General features: G+C 48.2%; 1 protein-coding gene and 1 long non-coding RNA gene across 7 annotated transcripts in view; one reads left to right on the top strand and one right to left on the bottom strand.

Moving 5' to 3' along the window:
- The window catches only part of KIF9 (kinesin family member 9), a 48,980-nt gene that overhangs the window by 31,497 nt on the left and 4,443 nt on the right, over positions 1 to 13,040 (top strand). For 3 of the 5 annotated variants that reach the window (XM_028478703.2, XM_028478704.2, XM_028478706.2), the window contains 6 exons: positions 482 to 615; positions 2,179 to 2,370; positions 3,865 to 4,085; positions 7,362 to 7,538; positions 7,976 to 8,091; positions 8,505 to 8,609. In XM_028478703.2, coding sequence (XP_028334504.1) covers positions 482 to 615; positions 2,179 to 2,370; positions 3,865 to 4,085; positions 7,362 to 7,538; positions 7,976 to 8,091; positions 8,505 to 8,609 — 945 coding nt within the window. The remainder of the gene's footprint in view (positions 1 to 481; positions 616 to 2,178; positions 2,371 to 3,864; positions 4,086 to 7,361; positions 7,539 to 7,975; positions 8,092 to 8,504; positions 8,610 to 13,040) is intronic. The other 2 variants (XM_028478705.2, XM_007126081.4) reach the window with 2 other exon arrangements.
- Positions 6 to 13,040, bottom strand: part of LOC114484180 (uncharacterized) — a 69,613-nt gene continuing 56,578 nt past the window's right edge. The window contains exons 4-5 of one of the 2 annotated variants that reach the window (XR_008615615.1): positions 1,037 to 1,239; positions 15 to 90 (exon numbers count right to left, since the gene is read on the bottom strand). This is a non-coding gene — a long non-coding RNA (uncharacterized lncRNA). Of the gene's footprint in view, positions 91 to 1,036; positions 1,240 to 13,040 lie in introns of both variants that reach the window. The other variant, XR_008615616.1, reaches the window with a different exon arrangement.

Here is a 13,040-nt window from a genome sequence, read left to right on the forward strand (position 1 = left end):
CACAATTGCCTCTTGCCGACAAGACTCACATCAGATTTTTCCATCCCCAGATCTTTCCAGAGACAGTGAGTGTCTTGCGTTAAAGCAGACCTAGGGTTGCGACAGAGAAAGGTAACACCAGCATGAGCATGGGGTGACCCAGGCAGGAGTAAACCGCATATGAGTTCAAAATGTTCTCCATAAAATGGAGATGTGGCTAGTAGTAAACAAGACCAATTCCCAGAGTTAGGTTGGAAACGGGCCCCAAGAGCCTCAGCGTATGGAATGAGACACCAGACCATGAGAGGAGTTGATGTAGGAAGTGGACATTGGGTAGGGTGGTCAGAGACAGCTCTGCTGGGGACAGCCTGAAGTGACATCAGCAGGAGCCACATCTCGGTGTGTGGGATGAACATGTCCACCTTTGGTCCATATACGCCTGGTTCCCCAGGGAGCCTGAACCCTTAATCTAACCACAGACCTGCAACTGGCCTCTGTCCAGGCAGGGCTTGTGGATGTTGACGGCCACCTAGTGGGCGAGCCTGACGGACAAGGCTTCGGACTCGGAGTCGCCCCTTTCTCAACCAGACCCGGGAAGAAATCCAAGTCCAAGAAGATGTTCAAAGAGCAGCTCAGGTGAGTGACCTTCCTGCTGCTCCAGCTGATCAGTACCTGGCCCTCCTTGGCTGGTGAAAGGGAGGACATAAGCTGTCCCTCCCTTCCCCCGGTATCTTAGTTATGGGGTGGTCACAATGGATACCTCTCCTGCCAATACCAGCAGCATCTGCGGGGCCCAGGCTGGGGCTGGTCACCTGTCATCCTCACAGCAGTTCCACGAGGTGGGAGTTCATGTCTCCATTTTAACTAGTGAGGAAACCAAGGCTCAGAGAGGGGAATTCATTCCAAGGTCACATTGCTAAGGTGTGGTAGAGTGGAAGTGAGAAGACAGGCTGGCACTCGCCCTCCGGTACTTCAAGTGGAAACCCAGCCCCCACCACCAGGTTCCTTCTGTGACCTGGCTAATTGGCACCCACATCACCTAAAAACTCCAGCTCACCTTTCAGACAAAACTCGTTTGTAGATGCAGAATGTCAAGGTTCCCTTAATGAACCAGCCTCCCTGGGAAGTGCTGTGTCGTGGTGGACAAAGCACACGCTCTGGAGGTAATACCTGGGCTCACATCCCTGCTCAGTAGTTCTTTCACCCAAGGGAGTTACCTCTGTGAGGTGTAAGAGCCTCTCTGCCTCTGTTTCCTCATCCCTAAAATGGGTATAATAATAATAATAGCATCAGTCACTGGGGTGGTTTTGAGGATAAGTGAGTAAATGCAATCCCTGTCCCTGGAAGACCTCAATACAAATATGCTGTTACCATTATTATCACTTGTAAAAGGACATGGGCCAGAGCTGATTGTAGAAAACTGTCACATGCAGTACTGGTCGGGTAGGAGGATGCCCTGGCCTCCTCCTGCCTCTTCAGGAAGGGCAGTCACACCCCCACCCTCTCTGTTCTGCCGTTGGGTAATTAGTGCAGTAACAAATGGATCGAGGCTTGGTTCCCCCAAGCCACACCTGTTGCAAGAAGAAGAAAAGAGAAGGAAACAGTGGAAGGAGCCATGGATGTCATCCCTTTAGTTCAGTCCTGCTCACATGTACCTCTCTGGGAGGGAGGACCCCGGGTACCATCAGTTGGAGAGGAAGGATGGCTACTTTCTGGGGAGCTGGTGTGGGCACTGATAGAGGTGGGAGAGCAAGTTGTGGACTGATCAGAGCAATGGGGCAGACGTGTCTCTCTTTACTGTTGGTCCGCAGACAGATGCACCCTGGGTGGGGGCTCTGCTACTCCTTCCCAGGGATGCCTGTGTGACTAATACCTCAGCAGCCATGATGCTCCTTAGAGCTTGTGGCCCACCCCAAAGGTCCTTATGCTTCCGAACTGGAGACTGCCCATTCTTCCCAGGTGTCTCTTGCTGAGACTGCTGGAAGGAGGACTTCTTGTTCTGATAAAAGGGAGAGATATTCTCTCCTCTTCCTCCCCATATGCATGGCTTAGGGTTGTACTCTTTGCCCTTTGGCCTGGGTTTATGTTCAAGATGGGAGCTGAGAGGGCTGGGGCTTCTAGTGTATGAGTGCTGAGCAAGATTACTCCCCTCAGCATCAGAGACACTGAGCCTGGGCTCTCCCTACCTTCTCCTTCCAGCTCCTTGGCAAGAAAGGAGGGTGCCAGCAGCCCTGCGAGTGGCAAGGACTTGGATGCTTCCACCTCCAAGACCCAGTTGACCCCATCTTCCAAGGATGGAGATGTCAAAGACATGCTTCTGCAGGACCAGGAGACCTCCAGTATTGAGCCCCTTGCCTCGGAATCCCCACAGCAGGAATTATGCCCACCCAGGTGACCATCTAACAGTAACTCCTGCACCAGATCATACAAAATCAGAGTATGACAAGGAAAGAGCACCTGTAGATAGAAGAGAAATAAAATGGGGGTAATAGGCAAAGACTAGGAGCACAGTCCAAAAAAGAAGAAATATGATGGCTTATACACATGCAAAATGGTTCAACCTCAGGAGTCATCCAAGATACACAATTATACACGGAATCATTTTAGACCCTCCAAATAGCAATTATTTAAATAATTAAATTTGCATATTTTGAATAAGTAATGTATTCAAAAGATACAAAATTCTCAGGTATGAGACCCTTCCTCTAGCCACCCAGTTCCTCTCTGTGGTGAGTCAGTGATTGAGTTTTTAGGAATCTATCCTGAGGAAATAATTAGAGATGTAGACAAAGATTTATACAAAAAGATTGTGTCATTAATTTAAAAAGCAAAAGAAAAAATTTTTTGTAATACCTTCAATAGTTGACATTAGGGGGCTTCCCTGGTGGCGCAGTGGTTGAGAGTCCGCCTGCCGATGCAGGGGACACGGGTTCGTGCCCCAGTCCAGGAAGATCCCACATGCCGTGGAGCGGCTGGGCCCGTGGGCCCAGACACATGATGAAATACTATAGTAACATTAATGGTAGACTCAAGAGGGTGTTCACTATACAATTCTTCCAACTTCTCTGAATGTTTGGAAGTGTTCACAGGCTGGGGAAAAATTCTTTATGTACATCTTTGTACATTTCAAGGGCAGAGAAAATAATTCACTTAGTGCCCTTTCCCTAATGTCAAATTTTTTTTTTTTTTTTTTTTTTTGCGGTACGCGGGCCTCTCACTGCTGTGGCCTCCCCCATTGCGGAGCACAGGCTCCGGACGCACAGGCTCAACAGCCATGGCTCATGGGTCCAGCCGCTCCGCGGCATGTGGGATCTTCCTGGACCGGGGCACGAACCTGTGTACCCTGCATCGGTAGGCGGACTCTCAACCACTGCGCCACCCGGGAAGCCCCATCCATCTTTTTTTAAAAAATAGATTTCAAAGTAAGTTGCAGACAATCTACTTTCCCCTGCCCAGCACTTCATCTTACATCTTATTAACTAGAGTTCTCAAAGAGTTTTTAATAGCATGAAAGAATGCTTCTGTGAAAAAAGTAAGATGTAAAATTATATATATTGCATGACTCCAAATATTAAAAGTTATCAAAGAAATGAAGGAGATACACCAAAGTGTGGTTGCCAATAGGTAATGAGTGGTATTTTGGGAGGTTTTTTTTGGTAACTTTTCCTTACTTTCCTCATTTTCTGCAACAGTCACGTGCCCTTGTGTGCTCAGTAAAACAGAGACGAGAGAATGATTCCTACACAGTTTAGCTCCCATCTGGGGTAGGTGGTGCCCAGGAATTCTGACCTCCTGCTTACAGAAGCCCCAGGAAAAAAGGTGAAGTGCCCGGTGGCTCCAAGACAGCTGCCCCATTTCTCCCTCCTCCTTCCCCTCCATCTTCAGGCCCAGCACCCCACCCGCCAAGCCTGTGGCCTTTGAGGACTTTAAGAACGAACGGGGTAGTGAGATCAACCGCATCTTCAAAGAAAACAAATCCATTTTGAACGAGCGGAGGAAAAGGGCCAGCGAGACCACACAGCGCATCAATGCCATCAAGCGGGAGATCGACATGACCAAGGAGGCACTAAATTTCCAGAAGTCACTACGAGAGAAGCAAGGTAAAGGTGAGGGGAAGATAGTTGGGGGACAGTGGGATCTGAGTCATCCTGCTCGGGATGGGGCAGCCTTGGGCACTGAAGGACTGAGTTGGAAGGGGGCCAGCAGAGGATGTTGGGGTGCAGGCTTCATCCCTGGGTCATCACTTGGCTCTAGTCAGCCCTGGGGAACCACAGAGTCCTTCCCTGTCAGCTAGCTTCTGCCTGCAAGTCCCCCTTCTTGCATTATCTCAGATCTAAGTGCTGGACCTTCCATTTGATATATGCTTCTGCCCATGGAGGGACAGAATGTTGGTCTTGTAGACACTTCCCCAGGGAGATGGGTGGCTGGTGACCGCCACAAAGTCCATGGGTCCTGGTGTTGTCTCCTCACTGACCACAGTGGTCTGATTGGGGTAGGGGTGCTGGTCAAGACATGAGAAACTAAGGAGGGAATGAGAATGTGGATACCAGGGGCCAAGTGATTCACTGTCACTAAGACCATTCCTTATGCCAACCCCGCAACAAACTGGCCTAGCAAAGTCTTGTCTCTTAAGGCAGGTGGTGTGGGAAGCCCTCAGGCTCAACGAGCAGGGACCCCTGTATGGGGAGTGGGGAGAGTGCTCACCTGGTTACCCTGACCTGGTGCCCCTGTCCCAGTGGCAGACACTGCCCATACCTTCAATGTGCACCAAGAACCCTCAAGCTTGATTGAGCAGAGGACTCATTTGGGAGGGGTGGTCAAGTGCAGATTCCTAGGCTGCAATCAGTGGCTCTGACTCAGGAATCTGGAGCAGGGCCCAGAACCTGCATTTTAACGAGTAACCATACCAACACTGAGGCTGGTGGTTCAGAGGCCACACTCTTGTTCACAGGCAGGGCACACCACCGGTTACTGGGCTTTCCCTTGCTAAATTGCAACCCTATGCTAGGCTGGCCTTCTTGAATGACCTCACTGATCACCTGGGCATCTCCAGGTGGCACTTGGTTTTCTGCAGGTCAGGGGGATCATCTCACTCACAGAGGTTGCATTTTACTCACTTATTTCTCAGAGGGCAACTTTATTTCCAAATTCTTGGGGCTACTTTGCTCATACCTTATGGACCAAGCGTAACACACTGTTCCAGAGGGCAAAGCCCTCCATGGGTTTGGGAAGTAGGGGAAGGTGGGTGATGGTGGCTCCAGACATGCCCCCACCCAGAACCTCTAGAGTGAAGGCCTTGCAGGACCAACAAGCACTTCTTTGTGCCTTCTGCCTACACCTTTTTTTTTTTTTTGTGGTATGCGGGCCTCCCTCTGCTGCGGCCTCTCCCGTTGCAGAGCACAGGCTCCGGACGCGCAGGCCCAGCGGCCATGGCTCACAGGCCCAGCCGCTCCGCGGCATGTGGGATCTTCCCAGACCGGGGCGCGAACCCGGTTCCCCTGCATCGGCCCCAGCCGCACCGCGGCATGTGGGATCTTCCCAGACCGGGGCGCGAACCCGGTTCCCCTGCATCGGCAGGCGGACGCGCAACCACTGCGCCACCAGGGAAGCCCCCTACACCTTTTTTTAAAAAAAAAAAATTTATTTATTTGGTCGTACCAGTTTTTAGTTGTGGCAGGTGGGCTCCTTAGTTGCAGCTCCAGGGCTCCTTAGTTGTGGCACGTGGGCTCCGTAGTTGTGGCATGTGAACTCTTAGTTGTGGCACGCATTTGGGATCTAGTTCCCTGACCAGGGATGGAACCCGGGCCCCCTGCACTGGGAGCGTGGAGTCTTAACCACTGCGCCACCAGGGAAGTCCCCCCACACCTCCTTTGAATATGTAACCCCTTATTATTTATTTACATATTTTAAATAATATATATGCACGCTATGCTGATATATCACTTACTCCTCAATATACCTGAAAATGGATATTTTTAAAGGATGGGATGAAGAAGAAATAAACAATATTTTAAAATATTTAAACTTTTATCAGTATCAAAAAACATTGTTGCTCTTTCCCCCCGAAAGCAGTTGTTTCCCCACTGGTTGTTAAAATAGCAAGTAAAACACCTTTATCTTAAGGGAACAGATTGAGTAAATTCATCTTTAAAAATATTTTCTAGGTACCTTGACTGACAGCCACTTATCAGCCCAGAACAGTCACTGAATTTGAGACATTAATTAGTCTTTTGTGAAAAAAAAAAAATCATCTTAAGTTCAGCTCTCAAAATTGTTTTCTGTGGAGAGAATCAGAGAACCTCTGGGTAGTACAAAAGATGTTGTCACTCCCCATGTCAACAGAGTACGGTAAAGACTCTACTCTGTGATTGATGGATTTGTCTATATCAAAGTGACCACATCAGGCCCACGGCATGCAAACCAGGTTGCTCTGCACTGAAGGTGAGGGCTACCCTGGACACCCCTCCCCGCCCGCACTGCAAACACCTTGAATTGGAATGCTTGCCTCTCCATGAATGGTGTCAGTGACACTTAATGTGCCTCACTTCTCCCCTGTAAACATCAGCGGAAGTGCTAATGCTTTCCTCCGGTACCTGGGGACTGCCTCGTGCACCCTGGCCACACACCCTGGTCACACACAGGACTCACTCTCCAGGGGTCCTCGGGCTGGGTGTTGACACGACGCCTTTGCTGAACTTTCAAGGTGCTGTGAGCAGTAGACAGCCATGTGAGTGGCTCCACAGATACTGTTATTTTGTCTTAACCTAACAACCTTAATCAAACTGACAGACCTTAAAAGGTCCATACAAAGAGACAGTAATTGGAGGAGATGACTAATAGCACAGCTGACCCCTCTCCTCCTGGAGCCCTCTGACAGCCATCCGACAAGATGTCTGATGGTCTCTGACAAGAAGGTAGCCGGCGAATGCTGAAATCGTCAAGAAGACAATTTGAAATGTGGGTTTACATCTACTGTTCCTAATAAGGAACCCTGCCCAACTGCCTTGTGGTACTAGCCAGTGGTGGCAGCTTGTTTACATAATTTATAAAAAAGGTAAACACCTGTATAATAGAGGTATTTACTGGATATCTTTGGCTAGTGGGGTTTAAGATCAAAATAATCGTGGAATGTGGGCCATCTCTACCCTTTCCTCTGCCCACCCCTCCTGTTTGTCCTAAAAATGCCAGTGTGGTCCTCTGACCTGAGCTCCCTCTCCCTGTGAGACATATCCTCGTAGCCTGGCCTTCTCATGCCTTGTCCACCTCCATGCTGCACCCCAGCCCTTCCCAGGTCCTGTCTTCATGCTTTGCCAGCACTCTCCCCTCTTTCTGACCACCTCAGGTGGGCACCTCATTCCCTAACCTCCTCCTTCCCCCTGCAGGCGAGTATGAGAAGAAGGGGCTGATGATCATTGATGAGGAAGAATTCCTGCTGATCTTGAAGCTTAAAGACCTCAAGAAGCAGTACCGGACAGAGTATCAGGACCTACAGGACCTCAGGGCTGAGATCCAGTACTGCCAGCACCTGGTGGATCAGTGTCGACATCGCCTGCTCACGGGTATGCTGTTTGGGAAGGTTGGCTGGCCACCTGGGGTTCCAGGAGGCACAGGGCAGGGCTACCGTCTGGGTTCTAGAAGTGGCTTCAGAACTTTTCTCTGGCAGCGGCAGGGGCTGGACAGGACTTTTTTTTTTTTTTTTTGGCTATGCCCTGGGGCATGCAGGATCCTAGTTCCCCTAGTTCCCGCTGCAGGGATCAAAGCCTGCAGTGGAGTCTTAACCATTGGACTGCCAGGGAAGTCCCTGGACGGGGCTTTAGATGTGTGTTTCCAGGATTCTGAGGGCAGGAGATGGAGATGGGAAAGGGTGAGGCCCTGGAGCGGGAAGTGAAGAGAGGGTGAGCTGTGACAAGCACAAGACAGACAGACACACACAGCCTTGACCTGCTTCCTCAGGGACTCCCCACCCTCACAGTGCCATCTCCCTGTCTCCCTGCAGAATTTGACATCTGGTACAATGAGTCCTTCTTTGTCCCTGAGGACCTGCAGGCGGCACTGAAGCCAGGTGGCAGCATCCGGCCAGGCATGATGCCTCTCAGCAGGATTGTGTCTCTGGTGAGTGGCACAGGGCAGGGGTGGGGATGGTGGACGAGCACAGGGCAGTGGGCAGTGCCCCTTGTCCTCTGTTCTCTCCACAAGCTTGGCAGTGTGCCGGCTGCTCCCAGCCTCTCCTACAGCTGGCCCAGGCAGGTGGGCAGGTACAGGTCTCTCCCCTGTTATCAAGGATGAGGACACAGAAACCACCACATGCTGCTGCACCCCTTCTTGAGTGGCTCATCTTGCCCTGGTGGCGGTTACAGGGTGTCCGTGATGACACTGGAAAACATGAGGCTGGGGATTGTGAGCTATCCTGGGTGGAGGTCTGCAGACCCAGTGAGAGGCTGCCCTAATGCCCACCACAGGCCCTGTCAGAGTGGATCCTGACAATGCCAAGCTGAAGGGACTGTGCTGTGTTGGGCCTCTTGTAGGGAGAAGATGACCAGGACAGGTTCAGCCGGCTGCAGCAGACAATGCTGCCAGAGGGCCCTGATTCTGTCTCCTTCTACAATGCCAAAGTCAAGACAGAACAGAAGGTAACTCGGGGGATTCATGTCTCCAGGAAGGCAAGGCCTCAGGGACCTCATTACTAGGACACCCAGGATTACACTCCCCACTGTAGAGAGGCAGAGGAGGAATATGCCAGCCCAGGGAAATCCAGAGTCACCCACAGTCAGTGTGTATCTTCTGCCAACTCCAGAGTCCTGGGGCTGGGCTGGAACCAATAGGGGTCCCACAGACTTTGGCCAGGCCTGGACATGGCTGGTGAGTGCTAAGACAGCCCATGTGTGAATAACATGCCAGGACAGGGCCTGGGGCTCCCCTGAGGCCACTTCCTGTTGGGGAGAACCTCTCCAATGGAGGCCACTGTGCACAGGTGGCAGGGGACCAGAGGACCACAGGCAGCCAAGGCAAAGCTAGACATGGCCTGGTACTCTCCTCACTGAGCGGGCTGGGCTAGAACAGAGGGTCTCCACTCTGCTGAGGCTCAGCCTGGAGCCAGAACACAGGAGGCCTGTATGCTGTGTGCTTTTCTGTGCCCAGAGGCAGTTCTTATACGGCAGGTGGCAGCTGCACATGGGGTGACTGCCCGAGTGAGCTCATTGTTTTAAAAATATTTTTGTGGTATTCATTTCCATTTTCAATAGGATGATACAATTGAAGCATTAAAAAGCACAAAAATACTAATACCCAGTCCCCCATCAGTCCAGCTCCCACCAGGCCCCTCTGAGAAGCGACCGCTGTCACATTTCTAGTGTTCCTCCTGCACATTGTTCTGCATCTCGCTTTTTCCACTTAACAGTCTATCCTGAAGATCGTCCCCTTTCAACCTGTCGGTGCTGCTGTGTTCTTTTTCACAGCTGCACAGTAGTACTCTGTTGCAAGGATCTATCAGAATTCATTTAATGCATCTCATATTGAGGGATTTTAGGAGGTTCCATTTCTTTACTATGACAAACATTGCTGTGATAATTAACCTTGTACAAATGTGAATTCACACAGGAGTGAAAGGCAAGTGTGTAGGAGTGAATTTCTTGGCCAAAAGGACATTTGTACTTTTGATAGATGGTGCCAAATTGCCTGCCTAGAGCTGAACCCATCACCCACCCCCCACCCCCCAGCAGCATATACAGGATGCTAGTTCCCCACAGCCTCCCCGCAAGATGCAGTATCCTGCTTTTTGGTTTTTTCCAATCTGAAAGGTGAAAAATGGTCTCTCAGTCTAGGCTTGATTTGTATTTCTCTTATTATCAGTAAAGTCAAGCTTCTTTTCATATGTTTAAGGGCCATTTTAATTTCTTTTCCTATAAACTGCCTGTTGATATTTTTGCCCATTTTTCTATTGGTTGTTGATCTTTTTCTTATTAATTTATAGGAACTCTTGATATATTGGGGAGATTAGCTCTTTATGATATGAGTGCAAATATTTTCCCCTATTTGTCTTTTGGCTTTACTTATGGTTTTTTTGTAGTTATTTTGCTGATTTTTATGAAATCAAGTGTATCAGTCTTCTCTTTCTTGGCTTCTGTATTTTGTGTTATAGTTAGAAAGCCCTTCTCCTGATTGAGTTCATTCTTTACATTTATAGTTAAACTGATACCTTCACTGACCTTTGATGGCTGTGAGGAGCTGAAGCCCACTCAAAGAAGCCTGAGTGAAGGGGTTTGTTAACACAGATTCTGAAGGTTCCATAGTAGCACCTCTCACCCTGTGCTGTGTACATACATCACCAGGAGTCTTGTTAGAATGCAGATTCTGATGCAGCAGGTCCAGGGTGAATCTGAGAGTCTGCACTTTTAATAAGTACCCAGATGGTGCCCGTGCAGCTAGTCCAAGACCACACTTTGATTAGCAGGCCATAGAACTCATCCGTAGGAAGCAGGGCCCAGGCTCCTCTCCCTCCAGGCCTTTCTCCTTCCAGATCTGACCTTAGCTTCTCCCTGAGGTTTGATCCTTCATCTATCTGTTCTCCCCTCCCCACCTCTCATTTTCTAGCTCTAGCCTTGGCCCTGGCATGCCCTTATTTTCCAAGACTTCACAGCCCCAGTGCCCAATATCACCTGACTTCTTACTTTGTGTCTCTCTGGAGGGAGAAGCCTAACTGACTCTTCTTGGGTTAAGTGTGCATTCTTGGTTCAATCAGCAGTGGCTTGGGGCAGGGTCACCTGGCCATCCTAGTTGCCTGGGCCCACTCCTTCAGCAGGAGAGAGGATGGCTTTATCCAGGCAGCCATTTAGCCTTATGCTGTGAGCATCAAGCTTTATTAACTCTGGCCCCTGAAAGGAAGCCCAGATCAGCCCTGGATCAAGGAAGCCCAGACCTGTAGGAGGGCAGGGCTCTATGGGAGAGAATGGAGTGGGGTCAAGCAGGCATAGGCAGCCCAGCCTCGGACATTGTTTGACTGTGACCACTATGCAGGAGCTTCCTTGTCTGACCACAGAGAGGCCTACCCCTTCTGGGCTCAGAGGAGGGGGCATATGATGTGAGACAGGGGTCCAACTTTATTCTTTTCCATGTGGATATCCAGTTTTCCCAGTACCAATTGTTGAAAAAATGATTCTTTCTCCGTTGAATTGTCTGGCACCCTTGTTGAAATTCAATTGACCATAAATGTGATTGATCTTAAGCTCTAAGAGTCCTGAATGTATAAGCTGAAATTACTTTCCTCCTGAAAGAGTTTGCACCTGCTTTTGCCATGCAGCATTACCAACCCAGGACCATTTTAAACACCTTCAAGAATTCCAGCCTGATAAGAGATTAATATCCAGAATATCCAGAGAATTCCTAAAACTCAACAACCAGAAAACAAAATCCAATTCAAAAATGGGCAAAGGGGGGCTTCCCTGGTGGCGCAGTGGTTGCGCGTCCGCCTGCCGATGCAGGGGAACCGGGTTCGCGCCCCGGTCCGGGAGGATCCCACATGCCGCGGAGCGAAAAAAAAAAAAAAAAAAAAAAAAAGGGCAAAGGATTTGAATAGACATTTCTCCAAAGAAGATATACAGATGGACAGTAAACACATGAAAAGATGCTCAACATTACTAATCATTAGAGAAATGCAAATCAAAACTACAATGAGATACCACCTTACATGCATTAGGATGGCTACTAATAAAAAAAAAAAGAAAATAACAAGTGTTGGCAAGGATGTGGAGTAATTGGAACCCTCGTGTGCTGTTGGTGGGAATGTAAAACGGTACAGCCACTATGTGAAATAAACCAGTCACAGAAAGACAAATAACTGTATGGTTCCACATACATGATGTACTTAGAGTAGTCAGAAATCATAAAGATAGACTATACATAGAAAATCCTAAAGATGCTACCAGAGAACTACTAGAGTTCATCAATGAATTTGGTAAAGTTGCAGGATACAAAATTAATACACAGAAATCTGTTGCATTTCTATACACTAACAACAAAAGATCAGAAAGAGTAATTAAGGAAACAATCCCATTTACCATTGCAACAAAAAGAATAAAATACCTAGGAATAAATCTACCTAAGGAGGCAAAAGACCTGTACTCGGAAAATGATAAGATACTGATGAAAGAAATCAAACATGACACAAACAGATGGAGGTATATACCATGCTCTTGGGTTGGAAGAGTCAATATTGTGAAAATGACTATACTACTCAAAGCATTCTACAGATTCAGTGCAATCCCTATTGAATTACCAATGGCATTTTTCACAGAATTAGAACAAAAAGTTTTACAATTTGTATGGAAACACAAAAGACCCCGAATAGCCAAAGCAATCTTGAGAAAGAAAAACAGAGCTGGAGGAATCAGGCTCAATCTACAGATTCAGTGCAATCCCTATCAAACTACCACTGGCATTTTTCACTGAACTAGAACAAAAAATTTCACCATTTGTATGGAAACACAAAAGACCCCGAATAGCAAAGCAATCTTGAGAACGAAAAATGGAGCTGGAGGAATCGGGCTCCCTGACTTCAGACTATACTACAAAGCTTCAGTAATCAAGACAGTATGGTACTGGCACAAAAACAGAAATATAGATCAATGGAACAGGATAGAAAGCCCAGAGATAAACCCACGCACATATGGTCACCTTATCTTTGATAAAGGAGGCAAGAATATACAGTGGAGAAAAGACAGCCTCTTCAATAAGTGGTGCTGGGAAAACTGGACAGCTACATGTAAAAGTAAGAAATTAAAACACTCCCTAACACCATGAACAAAAATAAACTCCAAATGGATTAAAGACCTAAATGTAAGGCCAGACACTATCAAACTCTTAGAGGAAAACATAGGCAGAACACTCTATGACATAGATCACAGCAAGATCCTTTTTGACCCACCTCCTAGAGAAATGGAAGTAAAACCAAAAATTAACAAATGGGACCTAATGAAACTTAAAAGCTTAAGACCAAAAGACAACCCTTAGAATGGGAGAAAATAGTTGCAAATGAAGCAACTGACAAAGGATTAATCTCCAAAATT

This window comes from Physeter macrocephalus, chromosome 18 (genome assembly GCF_002837175.3).
Source record: "Physeter macrocephalus isolate SW-GA chromosome 18, ASM283717v5, whole genome shotgun sequence".
NCBI classification, from domain to species: Eukaryota; Metazoa; Chordata; class Mammalia; order Artiodactyla; family Physeteridae; genus Physeter; species Physeter macrocephalus.